This window comes from Castor canadensis, chromosome 13 (genome assembly GCF_047511655.1).
Source record: "Castor canadensis chromosome 13, mCasCan1.hap1v2, whole genome shotgun sequence".
Taxonomy (NCBI): domain Eukaryota; kingdom Metazoa; phylum Chordata; class Mammalia; order Rodentia; family Castoridae; genus Castor; species Castor canadensis.
The window spans coordinates 9,307,317-9,327,735 of record NC_133398.1 but is presented as its reverse complement, the minus strand read 5'-3'; the positions used below and the strand labels follow the sequence as shown (position 1 = coordinate 9,327,735).

The following is a 20,419-nucleotide window of genomic DNA, read 5'->3' as shown; positions in this document are numbered from 1 at the left end:
CTGCTCCCCGCCACCCGCCCAGTGCTCTCACGCACAGCCCACTGTGAATCTGAGTTTGGCAGCCCCCATACTCTTGAAATTTGGAAAGGAGGATATTTTAGTAGGCTGGAAGAAGATGAAAAGCTAGCAGGACCCACATGTTGCTGGTTTTTAGAAGTAAGGTCAGAGGTTTAGAGACTCTTTAAATATTTCAGTTTATGAGATTAGACTAGATCATCTGGAATGGAAGTGTGGGGCCCAGTCCCAGGCGTGGCTTTTTTCTTCATCTCTTTTCTATGGGCGGTAGGTGTTTTGGCGATGCAGGGTTCAAGTGTAATAAAACTTAAGTATAGTGAATAAATACCATGATTTGGAGTGTTGCTGCAGCTACGAGAGTTGCTTTCCTTTTTATTTCATTTTTTGAAAGTAATCAGTGACTTGAAAAATAGCAGATTGGTACGAGGATTGTAACTTAAGCAACAGAAAACGCTTTAAAGGAGCATGGTCTGGCATTTTTGTAAGGAAGCGTTTCCTTCAGCCATGGTGTACGTTTGAGAAGTTTGAAATTCAACGCAAGTACGCATTTTCTGTTAAGACATTTTCTCTTGGATTATGGATGGTGAATGCTGTGGTGGCTGTTCTTCTTGGTCTCGAGGTATTTACAGGAATCTGGGATCTGAGCACCTTTTCAGTCCTATGCTAAGTGGGGACTCAGTCTTACCTCACAGTACACTGAGCCTTGGGTATTACGCTTTTCACTGAGGGCCCTGGTCACCAGCATGAACTGCTGGGAGACACCTAGGAGAGAGGTAGCTGTGGTCACCACCCTTGTACAACAGCCTAGACTCTGCTCTCCTCCCGCTTCAGGTGAACAGGAGCCCTGTGTGTGCACGCTGGCTGGTATTTCCTGTCACGATCGGCAGAACATGTTCACTCTTTATACCTCTTCGATTCTAAATTTCAGAAGTAATTTGTCACTTTGGAAGAGAGTGTCATTAATAACCATTATTTAGAACTGTCGAGTCTTCTTCTCCATGTATGAATGTCTGAGTTAAGCATCCAAAAAATTGGCCTCGTTGGTGGCAAACGGTGCCTCTGTCTTGACAGATCGAAGCTGCCCCACCCCCCAGCCCTGCTCGCCTGCAAGTTGTCCCACGTCTGCCTTTAATCACCAAGAGGGTGGCGACAGAGACCAGCCAAACCATGTCCTCCTGGAATTCATTAGTATTACTGCCAAAGACCTTGTTGTAAATTGATATTTTTTAACTGGTTGGAAAAAATTTCTACTTAACTATTTCATTTTATTGTACTTTAAAAAAAAAGGAAAGAAAGATTTTTCTCATCAAACATTTGAAACCAAGTAGTTCAGAAACCCAGATCTCAAATGCAGCTGGGCGTGGACACTGAGCTGGTGTTCTAAGTGCAGCTGGAGTTGCATCTGGTCACCCCCCGGACTGTGGGCGAGAAGAACCCCTAAACCTTCCAATGGCAGCTAAGAAAAGGAGTTGCCATTCGGTGTATGTTAATGTACGTTGTTATTCTTAACATTAAAATTCCACTAAAGTACTAATAATTACTGTTAATATCTTCCAGTGGAAACTTACAGTAAAGGAGCAATAGTAGAAACAGTATTTAAGGGAGAGCTGCCGGCATGATAGGAATGCAAATAAGTGTTATTAGCCTAATGATTTTGCCGTCGCCATGGTTGTGCGGCAGCAGTGTTGTGAATATGTCATCCAGCACCCGTGAATTTGGAAAGTGTGTCAAAACACAACTTCAATTAGTTTGCTCTAATTATGGCTCTGGAGAGTTTGTAACTACATCACTCCTCATTAAAAGAGATTTTCTTATATGGATTAATGTAATATACAAAGGAAAGTTTCAAAGTTCCCGACGCCATTTGCTTCGATCATGAGCAAGCCTGGAGCTGGCCTGATGGATCAGAAGTCTCCCGACAGAGGCAGGGGCCAGAGTGGGGCTGCAGTGAGAGGGGGTCACTGCGCTGCTCTGTGTGGAAGGCTCTTTGCCTCAGTCCTCAGTCCTGCCTCTTGCTAAAAGCAGCCACTGTGAAAGGAGTGGTGGAGACTTCCACAAGAGGGTGGTTGAGCCCATCTGAAGCAGTTATGGCAATTGCTAATCTGAAACCATCAGGGTGTCCCTCGATCTTAGTGTGAGTGGAGCTGGAGCAGAAAGGATTCCAGACCTGCCATGGCCAGTGCAGGATACAAAGTCAGCCTTTGGCCTGCCCTGGGCATCATGTAGAAGCACAGGAGGTCTGTGAAGTGCCAACAAAAGTCTTTTCATGCAGTCAAACAGGAGCACAGTGAGGAAATGTGATCTCCTCTCTAAGCCGATGTGTGGCTGTAAATGCATTGCTGGGCCCTAGCCATTTTTACATTTTCTCTTCCTCTTACTGACTTTCCCCTCTGCAAGGCTCCCCTCTGCCAGGGTTTGGGCAGCCACGCCTTTACTTGTCCCTTTGTACTCAGGTTGGTTGCACACCACTACTTCCTTCGCCTGCCTCGTTCTCCTCTGCGGCTGGCCACAGCAACATGTGACTTCCCACTTTGAGGAGCTTGGTGGTACATTTTGAATGTAGGAGTTAAACTATAGAATGTCTGTCGGGGAGGCCTGACTTTTGGTCCTGCAGTTTATTCACACAGTTGGGAATATCTGAAACACAGTTTTGAGTACAGTTGACTTTTTAACTGTACCCTCTGTCATTATTCTTGGTGAGTGAGTGTGTGTTGAGCCACGTGGCCTTCTTTATAACTCTGAGGAGTGACGGCACTCCTCAGAGCCTCAGTTTCTCCTTCTGTAACATGGGGTGAGGATCCCACCTTTGCAGGATCGTGGTGAGAATTAAGTGGGGGACGCAGAATGTATCATACCTGGGGCATTGTGCACATTGCCTTCCTTTGTCCAGGGTTCATTGCGGAATTGAGTCAGAGCAGGAGCTGGTCACTCCTTTGGCCACGGCTTGGCTCCTTCTGACACTGCTATAACTCCACTAGTGCTCCCCTCCAGTTCAGAGCAGGCGTCCTCCCTGCAGGGCCAGGGCAGGACGTGCTGGGCTCACTCCCTCAGCTCGCTCACAGGAAGCAGCTGGGAAGGGGTTAAGGCAGTAATTGTGTAAGTCTTCCAGGCTTTCTCCCAGTTCTGCAATAATTTGATGAAGAACTTCACCCTAATTAAATATTCAAATTAGGAATAAGTGTCAATATGGCTTCCCATTGCCTGGAATGATGATTAATTGTATTCAAAACTCTAGTGGCCCACTGTAATCTAAACCAACCCGTTCTTCTTGATTATTTCATACCACACTTGCCATGTTTTTGTTTTAAGATTTAAACTCGTAATTGATTTGCCATATGCTGCCGAGGTGCACACACTTTAAAGCTATGCATTTAGGAACTTGGGGAGTTTGGAATTGTGATTTCCTTAGTCTTCCTGTGACAGGTTTCTTTTTTTGTTCTTTTTTTTTTTTTTTTTTTTTTTTGCTTGTCCAGTGTAGAGATTTGGCTGGGTGCTGCCATGAGAGAAACTCATTACATAGTCAGATTGGTAAGCTGAAGTTATATCAGTCCCAGCAAATGGGTTGTATTTGTACATTAGAGAACAGGTCTGCATTTATACTTGCTCTGAGCTCTGCATTGTCTCAGCAAAGCAACAGGGCACAGAATCCCAGCCAGTTTCATTAGCTGTGTGCCTTCAGGCAAGTTCCTTAACTCCTCTGAACCACTTTGTCCCCATGTGTAGCACAGGCGGGCCTGCCTAGCTGGGTTGTTTATAGGAAGCACGAGGAATAGCAGTGTGTGGTAGGTAATAAGACACAGGTGCTGACCGCTTCCCCCAGAAAGCCACTTCCGACCCTGAGTCAGAACCTGTCTCCCACCTCTCTGCTCTCCGACCTTCTGGGGCCCACATCTGGCTGTGTGGCATCTCTTGGTCTTGACACATGAACTGCACCACACAGTAGATGCTCAGCAGATGGTGACTGGTTTTTTGTTTGTTCCTCTCCTGCCATTGTTTTAAAATTGAAGCATACAGCCCCATAGTCCTGCACACCACATCTTATGATACATGGAGCTTTCACTGTGTGATAGAGGAGATTGCTTCTGTGTTTCAGTTTGCTTGGAGATAGGTTCTGACTGGAGAAAACCTAATTGATAGTTGGATTTTTAAACTATCTCAGAGCCAAATGGGCTTTGGCATACAGTAGGAACTCAATCCAAAATGAACAGCCAACTGTTGCCACACACTGATGACAGCAGCCGGCACGCCTGTTGGTCCCACAGCCCCTCTCCTTGGACGTCTTCACAGGACACATTTAGAATTCAGTTTCAGGTCTGGGCCTAGAAAGTTTGTAAGATAATGAATACCATTCAAGAGGAAACAGATCTGTTGAAGGTTTTACAGAACCTCACTTGCCTTCATTGGTGTCAATTTCAAAACAGAATACATCTCATCAGATGGTAGGAGTGGCAGCAAACCGCCACTCTGAGGTTGTCATTAAAGTCAGTGAGAAAAGAAAAATCCACACAACATAAAATGTGTTAGGGCCCAGAGCCATCAGAAGACCTCCACTGAAACTGTTCAGTGGAGCAAAGTTACAAGGAAAAGCACAGTGTCTCGGGTCTTCCCAGCTCTTGTGACTCAAAGCCCCAGTTGGGTGCACTGGGGACCTGGAGCAGGAGCCCAGGCTATGAAGTCATTGAAGAGAGTCTGCGTGCTGGTTAGGCCCTTACAGCTGAAAACGATTCATTTTAATTACCTTCCAGGGCGAGCCAGGACCTGAGCATATGGTCCTTAAGAAATAAGGCTCCCCAAACTGTCAGTGAGTGTGGGCAATGGCCAGGGACCTCTCTTTGACACCGTTGACCAGCCTTGGAGAGTGGCCACTCTGGAAGGTGCTTATTAAAATGCCAGCAGGTGCAACAAAGGTCCTCTTCCCTGTGACTCCCTCACCTGGCTTGCGCCAGGTGTTTTATAAGAGCCTTTTTCTTCATTAAGCACGTTCTTACACCTGGCACAGAAGCTGTGCGTCACAGATGACTTCTCCCCAGTGATGTTGTGCAGGAGTAAAAAGGGATTTCATTTAGCCATTTGCTGCCCCCCCCCACCTCCTTAACTCAATTACTGTTGCTTTTGCACATTTCCTCTACGGTCCCCACCCCCAATCCATTATCTCCCTTTGCAAACTGCTCCATCCTGGTCCACCAGTAGACATGAGATTAGAAAACCAGACAGCCCTTCAGCACCAGGTACTGTGCTGGGGGCTCTCACCTGCACCAGCTCTAAGAATGTTCCCGACAACTTTGAGAATTTTCCTCCTAGTTGTGCCATCTTCTTCTTTCTGACACAAAGAGAAATCATTTCTCATAAAAAAATGTAACATTTAAAAATATATGGAAAGGCGGGGTTGGGGGTGGAATCTGCTGTCTGGGTCCCGGGCTGTCCCAGCCCAGAAGCTTCCCTCTGTGGGTGGGAACATCTTAAGACCTCATCTGGGCTCTGAGCTGTAGGCACAGGGGCCGCATAGGGTAGAGTGTTCCATGGGACAGTTTGTGACATGTTACTCTGTAGCTTTGTCTGCCTGGCTGGAATGTGTTTTACCTACAGCATGTCTTTGAGATCTGGCCATGCTGGTAGAAGAGTGTCCAGCTCACTCCTTCCACTTGTTCTGTCTGCCCTGGTTCAGGGTCATGTTTACAGTCCACGTTCTGCTAGATTCCTCTGAGCAATGGTCATTCACGCTATCCCCAGTTTTTTGCTACAACAAACTCTGACACAGTTCCTGTCAGCTGAGACCCCACTCCATACCTTGGCCTGCACCCCAGTTCCTCATTCGGCACCCTGTCGTGAGCACTCTTTCAGTCCTCACCCCACAGCTGTAACCAGGGTTTTATATCCGTAAGATGTTCTGAGGTAGACATCATCACGTTACTTCCATGTTTTGAGTGTCATAATGGAGAGCGTGGATTTTGTCGTTTTTCCATCAGCATTCAAACCCAAGCACACTGTGTCCAAGTCCAGGCTGTGCCCAGGCAGGGATGAGCCCCTCCGTCTGTGGGGTGGGGCGGCCTCAGCACCCGGCTGCAGATGTACTGGAGGCTAAGCCCTATGAGAATGTCAGATAAGGTGGCTTTCAGTCTTCATGGTATTTCCCGCATTTCAAATCATTTCCTCGGATTTCTCTAAAGAGAACGAATGAGAATGCCAGTCCTTTTGTCCTGTTTGCTTTTCCCCATTCTTAACGTTGACTTTTGAATCATCTGTTTTGTTTGCTTTTGAGCTGGAGCCTCACCATGTTGCCCAGGCTGTCCCTTAACTCCTGGGTTCAACCGATCCTCCTGCCTCAGCCTCCTGAGTAGCTGGGACCACACACGTACACCACCAGGCCTAGCTTGGAACATGTTTTAATGTATTTCTTCTAGAAAAAGGAACATATATATTATACCTGTTGTTGTTATATTATACCTGTTGACAACTTGAAAGGAGTAAAAATATTCTGAATCACAGCTCTTTTTTTCACCTTGATGAATGTGTCATTTTCAGGCATTTAGTATGACAGAGGAAGAGTCTGAGGTCACCGTTAGCACTTGCCAGGACTTACCCAGCTGAGGTCTTTCCACTGCCTTTTCTGGAATACCATGAGAGAACTATATTTAGGTCTTTCTTTTTAATCAGGAGAGTATTTTCAGTTTTACTGGAGTTTAATCCAAGTATGCTAAACTCCACATACACAGTTGAATGAGTTCTGATACATGGTACATCTATGAAACCATGACCAAAACCAAGGTGCATCCACCCTGAAGTCCTTTGTGCTTCTCTGTGATTTGTCCCTCCCTCCTCAGACGGTCACGAATCCCTTTCTTAGCTCCATGGACTGATTGTACATTCTAGAACTTTCTACAAATGGGATCATGCCATATGTTCTCTTTTTTGCCCTCCTGGATTTACTCAGTATAAGTGTCTTGAGATTTCTCATTTTTCACTGTCAGTAGTTGGCTCCTTTTTGGTTGCTGAGTCATGTCCACTTAATTTGTCCAGTCGCCTGCAATTTGTCACCTGGCTTGTTTTTAGTTTTTGACTATTATAAATAAGCTAAGTGAATTTTGTACAAATTTCTGTGTAGACACATGCTTTCATTTCTTTCTCTAGGGTAGAAATCTAGAATGGTTGTATGATAGGATATGCTTAGCTTTCTTAAGGAACTTCAAACTTCCAAAGTGGGTATCCCATTGTACATGCCCACCACAGTGCGTCAGCATTCCACCTGCTCCCCTGCTTGCCAACAGTTACTGTGCTCCATCTAGTTGACTTTTACCATTCTAGAGGATGTGTGGTATTACCTCATTGTGATTTAACTTGCATTTCCCTTATGACTAATGATGTTGAAGCCCCTTCATGTGCAGTTTCATCATTTGTATTTTCACAAAGCTTTGTTCAAGCTTTTTAGCCATCTTTGAGTCAGATGCCTTCTATCAAGTTGTAAGAGTTCTATGTATATCCTGGGTATAAGTCAGATATGTTTTAGAAATATTTTCTCTGGGTTTGTGGTTTTCCTGTTATTTTTTGTAAGCATCTTTTCAAGAATCAGTTTTAAGTGTTGATGAAGTTCAATTTATTGAATTTTTTCTCATACATTTAAGAAAAAGATAATAGATACCTCAGTATTATCATGAAGACCATTGTGGCATTATGGACCCCCTGAAAGTCTGAGGAACCCCCAGGGATCCCTAGAACACACATTGAAAACCGCTGCCCCAGTGGAGGTTTTAATACAACTTTCAATGCCAGAAAAATAGAATGGGAGGTGAAATTTCATGCCTCAAGGTTTGTTTGGTCACAAACACACGTGCACATGCATGTGCATGTGCACGTGTGTGAGAGTGTGTGCATGTGGGAGTGAGTGTGTGAGCGAGTGTGTGTATGTGTGTGTGTGTGTGTGTGTGTGTGTGTGTAGGGAGAGAGAAAAAAATTGGCATACATCCCTAGCTATAAATTAGCCTCTACTCTCTGGCCACCATTCCCTCAGTTTGCAGTTTTGAAAGAATACAAAATATTTCAGTACTCACTGCTGCCCTTTGATGTTCTGACAGGACAGCAGGTGCTCTGTTGCCCAGGTGGGGCCATCTTCATTGTGTGTGGCCACTGGGTCCACAGGATTAACGGTAACATTTTAAAAATTCACACAGATCTGGACCCAGCACTAGCAAATACAGATTTAAATTAAGAAAAAACCAGAATCCCATCAAAGGAAATAAATCGTGCTGGCAACTATTGTCACATAATAAACTGTATCCCATCACTGAAGGGCTTTTCTATGTTTTTGTCTGCAGCTGAGTGGCCATGCTAATTGAATAAGGTACATCAGACTGACTTGGGGGGAGAAATGAAATTTCCCTCAGCATCTATTTAGTGGGAGCCATTGTTGACAGTGGGTATGACGCTCATCTGTTTGTTAGGGAGCAGCCTGTCTCCCAGAGAGAGGCCAAGGCCACCAGGCCCGGCAGTTCCAGGGCAGGGGGCAGAGGAAAGCTTGGTCAAGGCCCGTAGGATTTAGGGGCTGCTCCCGTTACAACTCTCCAGGTATCAAACCAGTTTTGTATTCATAGTCCATCCCTTGAGTGGTTTGATGGTCTCCATGACCTCCTGGAGGTGATACCAGAAGGTCTTCCTCCCTAGGTGTCATTCTGAGTTTCCTTAGTTGGCTATGATCTGACTGACTACAGTGTGGCTTTTTGGGGCCCACTGAAGTGGCTCCACTGAGACTGTTGTCTGTCAGGCACCATCACTTCCTTAGTTTTGTTTGAAGCTGTCCAGTCCCTGCTTGTTCTTATAGCACCCCAGGCTCGGGGGCTGCAGAAGAGCCCAGTGTCCCATCCCAGGCTCGGGGGCTGCAGAAGAGCCCAGTGTCCCATGCCCATCTGAAGCTCCATTTCTCCTTTCTCTCTTCCTTCAGCATCAAGTCGAAATCCAGGCTGGCCGTGATCTCATGTGACAGTTCAGCCAGAGAGCTGGGCTGACTGGTCACAATTCCAAGTAGAGAAATAAGGATTTTATATCTGTCTCACTAGGTGCTGTGGGCATGGGCTCAGGCCATTAAGTGGTCTTCTAAAATGTTTTAAAAGACTGCAAAATATTTCAGTACTCAGCTGGGCCATCATTTTTAACCAGTCTCCTGTTGTTTGACATTTCATTTGATTTCAGTGTTTGGCTTTATGAACAGTGCCACCAGGAATGTACTTACTGTTTATGTAAAAAATACCCATGAATCAGGAATAGTTGCATTTTCCAAACCATTAACCATCCCAGTCCCAGGGAAGAGAAGGAGACAAGTGAGAAGCCTTCCTGGATAAGTCCCAAAATTACCTCTAATTACAGTCAGAATTGGACTCATTCATTCACTCAGTAAGCACTAGGTAAACTTACAGGATTTTCAGAAAGGGTGACAGAGATCATGTTCTGGTGATATAAAAGTAAATCAGACACCCTGCAGGGAACAATGTGGGCCTAATGAGAGCATTAGGAGGTAGGGAACCCCCTCTGAAGGATGGTCAGAGCAGGCATCTCTGAGGAGAGACCTGACCCAGGAGGAGAGGCCAGCTTCTGCAGGGCTGAGGAAGTGTTTCAGGCAGAGGAAGCGGCAAGTGCAAAGGCCCTGAGGCAGGAATGAGAGCAAGGAGGTAGAGGGGCTGAAAGCTGCAGCTGAGGTTGACAACTGTATAGGGAACGTGGGCAACATGCCTTCAAAGGGAAGGGATGGGCCAAACTACTGGACCTTGCACCCATGGGATGGTTTCTATTTCATTCTAATGTAGAAGGAAGTCCAGTGGGTTTTGTAATGACTCAGGGCCTCCTGAGCAGGACTCCAGCATAATGCCAGGATGTTGGAAATGGGAAGAATCAAAATAAGAATGACATTAATTTGCTTCCATGAGCTTACCACACGCCTGGTGTGGGCCACCTGCTCTGCCTGTACTGTGGCCAGTGTGCACTGAAAATCAGCCCATCCCTGCTGAAGGCCTCCCATCTCCCAGGTGCTGGCTCTGGATTAGAACTCACATCTGACAGATTCTGGGGGTCAGTGTTCTTAACTGCAGCATCTGCTATACCACACTGGGCATGCTGGGCGTTTGGTCCTCAGCTGTGTATGGTGCACAGTAACCTTCTGGGGCTACCAGCCAGTGAGCGGCAGAGATGATGAGTCAAGACAATACATCAGGGTAATTGCAAAGGGTACTTGGACGACTTCTCTTCACTGACTTTGCCTCTGTGAGCCTCGGTCTCCCCTTCCTATCTAAAGATTGTCAGGAGGATCAGCCCAGGTGATGTCTGTAGGCAACACAGGCCACACCTGACAGGGGAGATGCAGAGGCTCATTTCACGCTGGACACAGGTGACTGCAGCATTGCTGAGTCCTCACCTGTCACTTTCGGCCAACCTCATACCAAGGTGGCCCTGGGTGGCTCCTCCTGCAGCAGACAACCTCTCTGTTGTGCTCAGCACTGGTGGTTTGGACTTTGGCCCAAGCTGTTCTCATAAACAGGAGTCTTGATGGGCCTCTTCAGCCTCCTGTCCACATGTCCCTGCTTCCTCTCTCAAGAAGAGTGGGAACAAAATATGGGAAAGAAGGAGAGGAAGGAAGGGAAGGGGAGGGGAGGGGAGAGGAGAGTAGGAGAAGAGAAGAAAAGAAGGGATTTGGAAAATGGGAAGAAACTTCCCCACACTGTCTCAGGCCAGGGTTCCTCTGCTGTTCTTGAGCCCTGTCTCGGCCCCACTCCAATGCATGCCTCTGCTCCTGTGCTGGCCTCCACTTCTGTGCCAGCCTCTACTCCTGGCTCTACTCTCCAGCTAGAGTTTGAAGTAATTTGGTTTCAAGTCAGCAGATTTCAGTCGAGCAACTCTCCTGCAGTCAGGCCTGGGACTTTAATTCTCTCACTGTCACATTCCCCACACCAACCCTGCATTGTGCAGACAGAAACTTTCTTTTCTCCCCTTTTGAATTCCTGGGTGCAGCTGCCTCCTGTTTCTCTGTCCACCACACCTCTTCCCTCTCGAAGAGAATGTGTCCAACTGGGAAAACACAACACAGAAAAATGAAATCACGGTGCCAACAGCAGCTCATGCCACAGAAAGACCCCTGGTTTCAGTGAACTAAGTTTAACCCTTGATCAGCAAATGTTGAGTAATTGTCTACTCCATGACAGAAATTGTCCTAGAAAATGGGGTATGAATCCAGGAGATTTGGCCCTGCTGTTGAGAAGGTCACAGTCATAAGAGAGGACACACAGGCCCCAATCTAGCTGTTCTACCAAAGAGAGAATAGAGGATAGCTGAGTGGAGTCTTGAAGGATGAATGGGAGTTTGGAGAGTGTGTAAGAATGGAGACTCCATGGGCAGGGAGCAGCACGGATAAAGAACTGGGATGAGATATGAAAGAACAAGGTCTATTCGGAGTTCTAAGACTTTTATTCTGCCTAGTGGAAGAAGCAGTAGTGAGAAGAGGCTGAGTTAGAAGAGGCGGGCTGCTGCGTGGTGGGGGAACTGACTGAACGGGGATGTGGCTGTGGATGAGGCTGCCGAGGCAGTGTGTGCTGTGAGAAGAGAGCTCCAGGCCCATTTGGAAGGGAGGAAGGGAATGGAGGGGTCCAGAAAAAGACATCTTCAAAGAAGGAAGGGAAATAGGTTGAGGTCGGGGGGAGTGCAGGCTGTGGTCATCCAGGCTGAATTGGAAGTCCTGATTGGGTGGGGCATCTACAGAGCCAGGCCACTTGATTTCTCTTGAGTGCACACCTCTTTTTTAAGTCCTGTGTGCCACAGAATTTCCCCAAAGCTGTCCCATCTAGGGGGGACTGTGGCAGGTCATTTAGACAGAAATTAATGGTCTGTATAACAGGTGCTGAGTAATTGGGTATAGTTTTGTGGCAGTCTCCATCACAATGTGCTATCATTCCCATACACTTCAGCATCTCAGCTTTATGTCCTTATGTTCCACAGACATGGCTTTTAAAATTGTCATTAGATCTTGTCATGTTTCTGCCTAAAAATCTCTCGGGGTGAGTGGGAACTCCTGCTGGGCCCCGAGCACTGTGCACCCCATGGTTCACACTAGCCTCCTTTTAGATCTTCCCACTGGTCATGTGTCTTGCAGAAGCTGAGCTCCCAGCCTCCTCTTCCTCAGTCCTCCCGCTGGTCCTCAGTCCCCTCCTTGGCCCATGTCCAAGGGAAAACTCCCTAGAGCCCTCACCTGTCCTGCTTCTCACAGCACTGTTGTCTTCCTGCTTCCAGATGAGATCACCTTGGAAGCAGGTGTTCTCATGAGTTTGTGGACATCTTCATGTCCCCTGCCTGTGCTGCCACCGAACCCCCACAGATTTATGGTGATGTATATTTGATCCCGGTGGCCCTGTTTCTATCTCTTTGTTATCATCCACTTCCGCTCATCTGCGAAGATGGCCCTTGTCCTGAGCCATCCTGATGCCTCTGGGTCAGGAATGGCCACCACACCCCACAGACAGCTTCAGGTTTTTGGAGAGGCCAGGTGCACCTTTCAGGACTTGTAAGGCTTAGAAATCCTAGAGTCTGGCAGCCCTAAAGCACAAAACTGCTGGAAATTCCCTCGTTGGTACAGTGGGGACAAAGACAGTGCCTACCCCAGGGCAGTGTCACAGGTGTGCCATCTGCAGTCATGCAGAAGGACCCCATGCTGATTTTGTGCGCTGCTGTTGCCACCATGAAATTCTTCACAGCAGCCTAGCAAGCACCCGTGTTCTCATTCTGCACAGGTCTGCTCATGGTGCACCCACCCCACACAGGGACTTTGTGAGGAGCCATAGGACACTACCTGCCATCCACGTGTCCCAGGGCCTGCCACCTGGCGACACTCTGTAGGGTCACCTGTCATCATTCCGGTTCTGTTCAGCTACAACCGCGGACAATAATTCATCCTTCTGTTTGCGCGCTTCATTGACTTGCACTGTGGTCAGAGGCAGTGATTGACTGCTGAAGACCTTCACAGAAGCCCCTGACCTCTCAGGGTTCCCAGCCCTGGCCAGTCTTTAGATCCCCACCAGAGCTTGTTAGAAGCAGATTCCCGGGCTGTACCCCAGCAGGCCACTGAAGTGGGCTTCCCGGGGCCAGGCCCGTGCATCCTGTGGCTAGTTCATCTCTGCCATGATGAGTGCAACAGAGCCAGGGAACCTCCATCCCCGGGGACAAACCCCAAAGCATGTTGCTGTGGCAATTGGTGTCTGTTCCAATCTGGCCCCTGGCCCCTTTCTAATTTGTTTCCTACCTGTGCCCTAGTCCCACAACATAACTTTGGCTTCCCCTGACTTCCTGGTCAGATTCTTCCACCCCCTTATCACCCAGAAGTGTCAGGAGTTCTCCTCTCCCCTGTGGGACATGCTGTCCCCTCCTCCTGTGCTCACTGGTACCCAGTTCTCCTAGCACCTGTCATCTTACACAGCAGTTTATCCCCACACACACACCTTTAGCCCTGCAGCCTGTGAGCTCCTAAGGGTGCTCCCCTGTCTTCCTCGTCAGCACTGGTATCAGTAATGCCCAGGTAGCATCCTCACCCATGCACAAGCCACACCCTGGGGGACACAGTCAACGCCTGGCTTTACCTGTCTTTGCATGCGTGTATGACCCCCAGCATGAGTCTGGTGTCCATGCTCACTAGAGCTCCAAATGGTTCAGCCTGTGGGTCTGTGGCACAGGTGTCCCCACTGATAAAGGCTAACCTGCTCACCTTGGCTCTTCGAGGCCCCTGCCCTCTGGGGGCAGCTCTGCGTGAAGGCCCCTCCTCCCAGAAGTCCTAGAAGTTCATACATGCATTGTGTAAAAAAGGCACCGTGTGGCTGGCAGCTTTTTGTGTGCAATAAACTCTCCTTCCTCTCTCTTCCCTTTTGGAAATGACTGGGTATGGCCCAAGCATAGGCTACTGAGCCATTTCAAACCAACCCCCAGCCACCCCTCCAAGCAGTTTTGATGGTGGTATTTCTTTCCCCAGACCTGCTGGGTTTTTAGCATTTTTCCTGTTATCATAATCTTCCTTTTCAGCAGTGGTTAGAAGCAGCTGATGTGCGTGTTGAGGGGCTGCTCACTGTTGAGTATATCCCAGTATGTGTTGTGCTTGTAGTGAGCTTTTATGGATAACGCCCCAGCTGCAAAAGACAGCCAAATCGAGGGTGCATTCCTGAGCACCTGCTGTGTGCTCTGCCCGAGGAGGACAGACCACAGCAGTTCAGCAGTACAGTCATGACTTACCTGGGCTGATTGTCCTGGGCTCACCTGGTAATAAAACCTGACACCTCTATTCCAAGGGGGTGTTGTGCTGTGGTCCTTGGCAGCCCTGCAGACAGGTGTGGAAATTACTAGAAGGCTTCTGTTGAGAGCTGGGCATTTTGGTCCCACTGGCACATTTCACTCAGTGCGCAGAGGACTGGGCCAGATTGCCACCTCCATGGAGCACCTGGGATGCACCATAAAACTGGGAAACCCTTTCCTCCTGGATCTCCTCCCCGGTATGGGAGAAGGTGGCCATGTCGCCACAGGCCTCTGGATTCCTCAGGAGGGCTGAGACTGGGGGAGGGAAGATGGAGGGTGGGAAGGGGCACCCTCCCTGCTCTGTGCTGTGGCTTGGCTATTGACAGCATCAGGTGCCACCTGAGTCTCGGGAGATGCTTCCAAGCTCCTTGTAACTGCCTTTCTCTCCTCTTTCTCAGGCACATCTCTCTAACACTGCCCGCCACCTTCCGAGGCAGGAACAGCACCCGGACAGACTATGAGTACCAGCACTCCAATTTGTATGCCATATCAGGTATGTGAAGCCACTGCTGCAAGCTGGCTGCGGGGCCTGTGTTCTGGCATCACCTCCTCCGTGCTGTCTTCCAGCCACCTCATCTATCTCACCTCTCTTGTTCTCTGCAAGAGGCCTGGTCCCATCCCTGCAGGGACCACCTTCTCTTTCCTTTGTGTTACCACAGTACTTAGAGAAAAGCCAAATACTCAGTATGTTTTGAAACTAATGATGAAAAACATGGTGTGGGTTTCACAGGCTTGAAGGGAGGTTCCCTGAGAATTCTCACCACATCATTCACCTGCCAGACCTGGGCAGGTCTCCCACAGGGGCTCGGAGCCCGGCCGACTCGCCCACCCAGATCTGAATCTGCTCACCTCTCATTTCTCACTGCCAGCTTGTGGCCAGAGGGTACACAGGCCGTCTCCCCCTCACACGTCCAGAGTTGAGTCTGTAATTTCTGAACTTAGTCTTGAAATTGATAGTGTTACCTTGGCAGGAACTTCATCAGTCCTGGTTTCCCCATTCACCTTCACCAGGGAGGGGGAACTTAGCAGCCTTATTTCAGAATTGAGATTCGTGAGGTGCATGGCAGGGTGGGTGACTTGCTAAGAGCTGAGGAGACCCACACACTCCTCTCTGATTATCCTAGGCCACCAGGCAGAGGTATTTGTCTATGAGGGGGAAGTGGTAAATCGGTGCCACTTACCAGCACACACCCTTAATGGTGAGTGACATTTTGAACAGGGGAACATGGCATTCATTCATGTACCATAATGAATCGGTTATTTAAAAGGTAATCTTTTTTCTAAAAATTGCAACTTCAGGTTACTAAACAGATGAAATGAACAATGGCATAATTCTTGTCGGTTTTCGTTTCTCTCGTTATGATCACTCCCTAATAGGTTTGGAAGTACAAGCAAAAGCCAGTTGTTCCATTTCTGGGCAACACTCATGCTGGGAAGGGGAAGATGGGGAGGTGCCGACGCCCTGTTGCTGGCTGCGCTCCAGGAGCCAGGCTCTCCAGGGAACAGGGAACAGTTTGTCTAAGAAAAACATCTCTAGGGAGAGCTGCTTCTGTGCTGTGGCTATTTCAGAAGTCTCTACAGGGAACATAACAAGTGTGGAAAGATGACCTATTTTGTAGAAAAGCTGAATATTTCCCCAGATGCTTAGTGGCAGAGTGGCAAATAACAGGCCCATGAAATCCAGCCAGGCAATCCTGGGCAGAATACACTCAGGGACAGCTCCGTCACACAAGCCACTTTTCTTCTGTAGCTTGCAAATCTCTCTCCAGCTGTAGTGTTGGGCTACCCCATGTCCCCTCACTCTCTGATGACTTTCCCAGCTGTTGGCATTTCTGCAGCAAAGGCCCCACAGAGCGAAATCTCTGGTCTGGCAGCAGTGTTGCTGTCTGCCTCGGGCCCACTGCTTCCTCGCCCCGCTGCCTTGATGAGGTGTTGTCTGGGTTCATTTCAGCTGCTAGTTTAGCAATACCAAGGTAACAACCTCAGGACACAGGGGAAGCCATTCAGAAACTTCCTGTTCCATTTTTGTAAGTGGCGCTCAGTGGGATTTTATCTTCCAGAGGTAGTTGAGGCTCCAGCCTCTGTGGCAGGCAGCCCAGCCTCCCTCTGTAGCTACAGGCACCAAATGGCTCTGCCAGCATCCAGAGCCACTTTGTTGTGATGCTGCCAGAAATACCCCACAGAACCCACTGGCTCCATAAGGCCTGCAAGCTCAGCACTGGGCAACAGGGGCACGACTGGGAAGCCTGCCCACCCCCCGCCAGCTGCTAGAGCCTCTGCCTCGTTCTGGATGGAAGGGAGCAGAGACCACCCTGCCACCCCCTCATGAATGGAATTTGGTGCCAAGCATCACATCTCAGTTTGGTATTGTAAAGCGAGGGTTTCCAATGGTTTGTTCCAAAAACGGTTAAGGCAAAGTGTGCCCCAGGTCCCAGCCCCTGCCCAGTGCTGATGCCTCCATAGCTGGAGTTCTGCTGCTGATGAAACGAGTCAGCAAACCATGCTCCTTCCCAGCCAACCCTGGCCCTTGTTTGTCAGGCGCTGAGCCTTTGGTGCAAACCTCTGGTATTGTCTGAGTCATTCCTGAGGACACCTGGTTATTGCTCCTTTAGTCTGTGCTCCTTCCTAGGATCAGTAGATTCCAAAACAACATAATTACAAGTATGAAAAGCAGCCCATGTTTAATGTGTAGGTATGGTTACTACTTTTAAATGTTGCTCAATGGCATGCCTGTTAGCAGATCCCTTTTCCTGGACCTTGCTCTCCGGTAGTTCATGCCCACCGCACCTGCAAAGGGAGAGCCAGCTCAGAGGTGTGGGGGCAACACTGGAGAGGTACCCTGTGCACAGAGGTCTCAGGACCTGATGATGAAGGAGGGGGCATTTAGCTCAGCATCTGCCTTGCACAGCAACCCTGTAAGACTCCCAGAGCAGCTGGTCACCCTGACTTGCCACTTGAACACCTCCAGTATCTGGGGCCACCTCTTCCCACCAGCCACGTCTGAGATCGCCCTCATTAGGCTGGGCTCTGTCCTCCTGTACGTTCTTATCCCCCAAGCAACTTGGAGGTGCTCTGCTTTCCACCAGCCAAACTTATCATCTCTTCTCCACAGTTCAGCCCACGGAAGTGATGTGAGGAACTTTCTCGGGCAAAAGCTAAAATCCTGAGAAGTTTATGTCCCTTGCTCTGCCATCTTGTACCCCAAACAAAATGGCCATGTAGCAAACTTTCAGTCTCATGCTTCCTCTTATTGGAATCTCTTCCAGAAAATGCTTACAGATGTGCAAAAATATTTATCCACAAGGACGAGTACTGTTGCTTTTTAAAAATAATACCCCAAAGCAGGGGCGGGAGGTGGATATGTCTTAAATGCCCAAAACAAGGGAAAATGGTTAGAGTACAAAATATCTGGCCAATGGCTTAACTTTCAAGCCATCCCAAGAATGATTGTGATAGAAAGGTGGGCATGAATATTGTCACATGGGAAAAAGCAGCTGGCAGACAAGAATGTTTAATGTGGTCTCATTTAAAAAATATGTCAAAAGTCCTCAGAGGTCCACACCAGGGTGTTCACAGTGGTCCCTCCCAAACGTTCCAACCTGCCCTTCTTCCCTGGCTTCCTTGCCAGTCCTCATTCTTCTACAATAGCATGTGTTGCTTTTATATTAAGAAAAACAGATCCCCGGTCAATGTGGCATGTTTTTGGTAAGCCCTGCTGGCCCTCAGTGACCACGTAGTTTTGTTTGTTTTTTGGGTTTTTTTTCTGAGTGCTCAAAAGCTGCCTTGCTTTTGAATCTTACTGGAAATCACCTCAGGACACAGACAATAGTCTTCTCCTTGTCCCTTTTTGAGAACATAACTTTTTCTTGACATCTGGTCCCCTGAAGCCCTATTCACCCAGCTTCCCCCAAGGTCCTCAGCTTCTACTTTCCTGCCCCTCCAGCCCTTCCAGCGCCTGTCTGTCCAGCCACCTGTCCCCCTCTCTGACTCTACAAGTCCCCCATCGTGGTGTTGCTCTGCTGTCGGTGTTTGAAGATGATCTTCCTTAGAGAAGGAGGTAGATGTGAAATGATGGCTGCCTGGCTTGACTAAAGCAGTCAAGCACCTGAGTGAGGGTCAGCCCATGGCCACATCCCACCCAGCCCACTGTACGACTTACGAGTTGATGATGGTTTTAATATTTATGAGTAGTTGAAAAATTAAAATAGTATTTAGTGGCATGTGAAAATGACATGAGATCAAAGTTGTATTGGAATGTACCCATGCCCAGCCCTGTGTGGATTGTGCATAGCTGCTTTACATCACATGGCAGAGTTGAGTATCTGCAGCAGGCACCACATGGCTCGAAAACCCAGAAATATTCACCCTCTTGCCCTTACAGGACACTTTGCCCACCCCTGGCCTCTGTCACTAGTCAAAAGCTGTAAGTGCTGCTCCTTCTCACGCTGCCTTGCTTTAAAGTTAATTCTTAAACGCACATTCTCTCACTGCTTTTTCTCTGGGTGAATGGCAGCTCATGCCTTCCCTCACTGTCCTCCAGGGGGAACTCCCCGCACCGCCCCCCCCCCACCGCCCTCCCCCCGGTCATGTGGGCATCTGAATGTGCCTTTAAGGTCTGGCCTCCTTGAAGGGCTCCTCTCTGCACTGTGTGGATTTCTCCAGGTGCCACCCCACGCACCCCTGAAGTCTTCTCCAGGACTCTCCCTGCTGATAGTTTCCTTCTTAAGTATGTCTTATTTTTACTGAAAAATCATCTCTTAGTATTCTAGTCCTGGATGATGTCATTCTATCTTTTCTTTTTCCTTAGAATCCTTCTTTAGATGTTTGGATGTTTGACCATTAATTGGTTTCTATTTCACCTGACCCAGGAGGATTTAAGGTAGCCCCAAAAAACATATAACAAAATGATCATGGGAGTGAGAAAATAGGGTGGGCGAAGAATCCTAAGCAGGTGCAGCATGTGCAGGGGTTCCGAGGTGACTCCAAATCAGAAGAGGCTCTTGGATGGATAAGATCAAAACAAGCCAGTTGCTGAGGGCAAGTTAATTGAGCCTAGAGTTCCTCATAAGCCGCCATGGGTCCATGGCAACTCCCATGTCTGCATTCCTAGAAAACTGAGCCAAGTGAGCAACATCTCTACTACCAAGATGTATGCTTTTGGTTTCAGACAGACTTGGTTCTTTAGTTCTGCCCTGTCCAGGTTGCATCATATATGAATAATGATCCCAAAGATAAATATCAAAACTAGTAAATATGTCAGATTCTTTTGTATGTCAGCGAGAGAACTATAAATGTTTATATCCTGGGATAAAATGAGGCCCCTGTAAAGTGCTGTGAACAACATTACAACCACTTTCCGGTGACTATGACAGTGAGTCTAATAAAAACAGTCCATGAGGTGGGGAGGAGTATCCATTCATGGCTGTTTGAGAATTGAATAAGATACACATAAGGAACTGGACACCTCAAGGGTGTCAGGAAGAGTGGCTTGTCCCCAGCTTCCTGCCCAAGCCTGATGCACACCTGTGCCAGGCTTCTGTCAGGAGAGGCACACCTGTGCCAGAAGGTCCTGAAAGGAGAGGCTTAGCTGGGAGGCACTCAGTGCTGCTTTTCTAACCCAGGCCTACTGCAGGTTTTGCATAAGGAACCAGCACCCAGGGCTCAGGAACCCATGCTATGTCCTCTGTTGCTGTTGTTAGAAACTGATTTCCATCTCCACGTGCAGAGGGGTTGTTTTGTTTTGTTTTTAACCAAGGAAAACTTGCCTTTCTCCCTCTTGAAAAATAAAATAAACATCATGTAAGATAGCAAAATTAAACAAATACATATATGAAACGGGTGCATAAAGGAACCAAAAACATCTCAATGCCCCATGCTGTCAGGAGGCACACAGTGTAGAAGGCACGTATCCCGCTGAGGACCAGAATCCTTTTCCTCAGTAGCTGGGCAGGCGTCTTCCTGACTTCATCTGTGGTCCATCAGCATCAGGCTGACCAGACAAAAAAGTTAAAGAGCACCCAGTTCTACCAGCAGCCCTAGAATGCTGGCCACTCTGCTGTTACCTTTTTTCTTTTCTTTTTTGCTTGTTGGAAAAGCCATA

At 48.1% G+C, this 20,419-nt stretch overlaps 1 protein-coding gene across 9 annotated transcripts in view; it reads left to right on the top strand.

Moving 5' to 3' along the window:
* The window catches only part of Mvb12b (multivesicular body subunit 12B), a 176,847-nt gene that overhangs the window by 92,600 nt on the left and 63,828 nt on the right, over positions 1-20,419 (top strand). For all 9 annotated transcript variants that reach the window (XM_074053183.1, XM_074053181.1, XM_074053187.1 and 6 more), the window contains exon 7: positions 14,718-14,812. In XM_074053183.1, the coding sequence (XP_073909284.1) occupies positions 14,718-14,812 (95 nt within the window). The remainder of the gene's footprint in view (positions 1-14,717; positions 14,813-20,419) is intronic.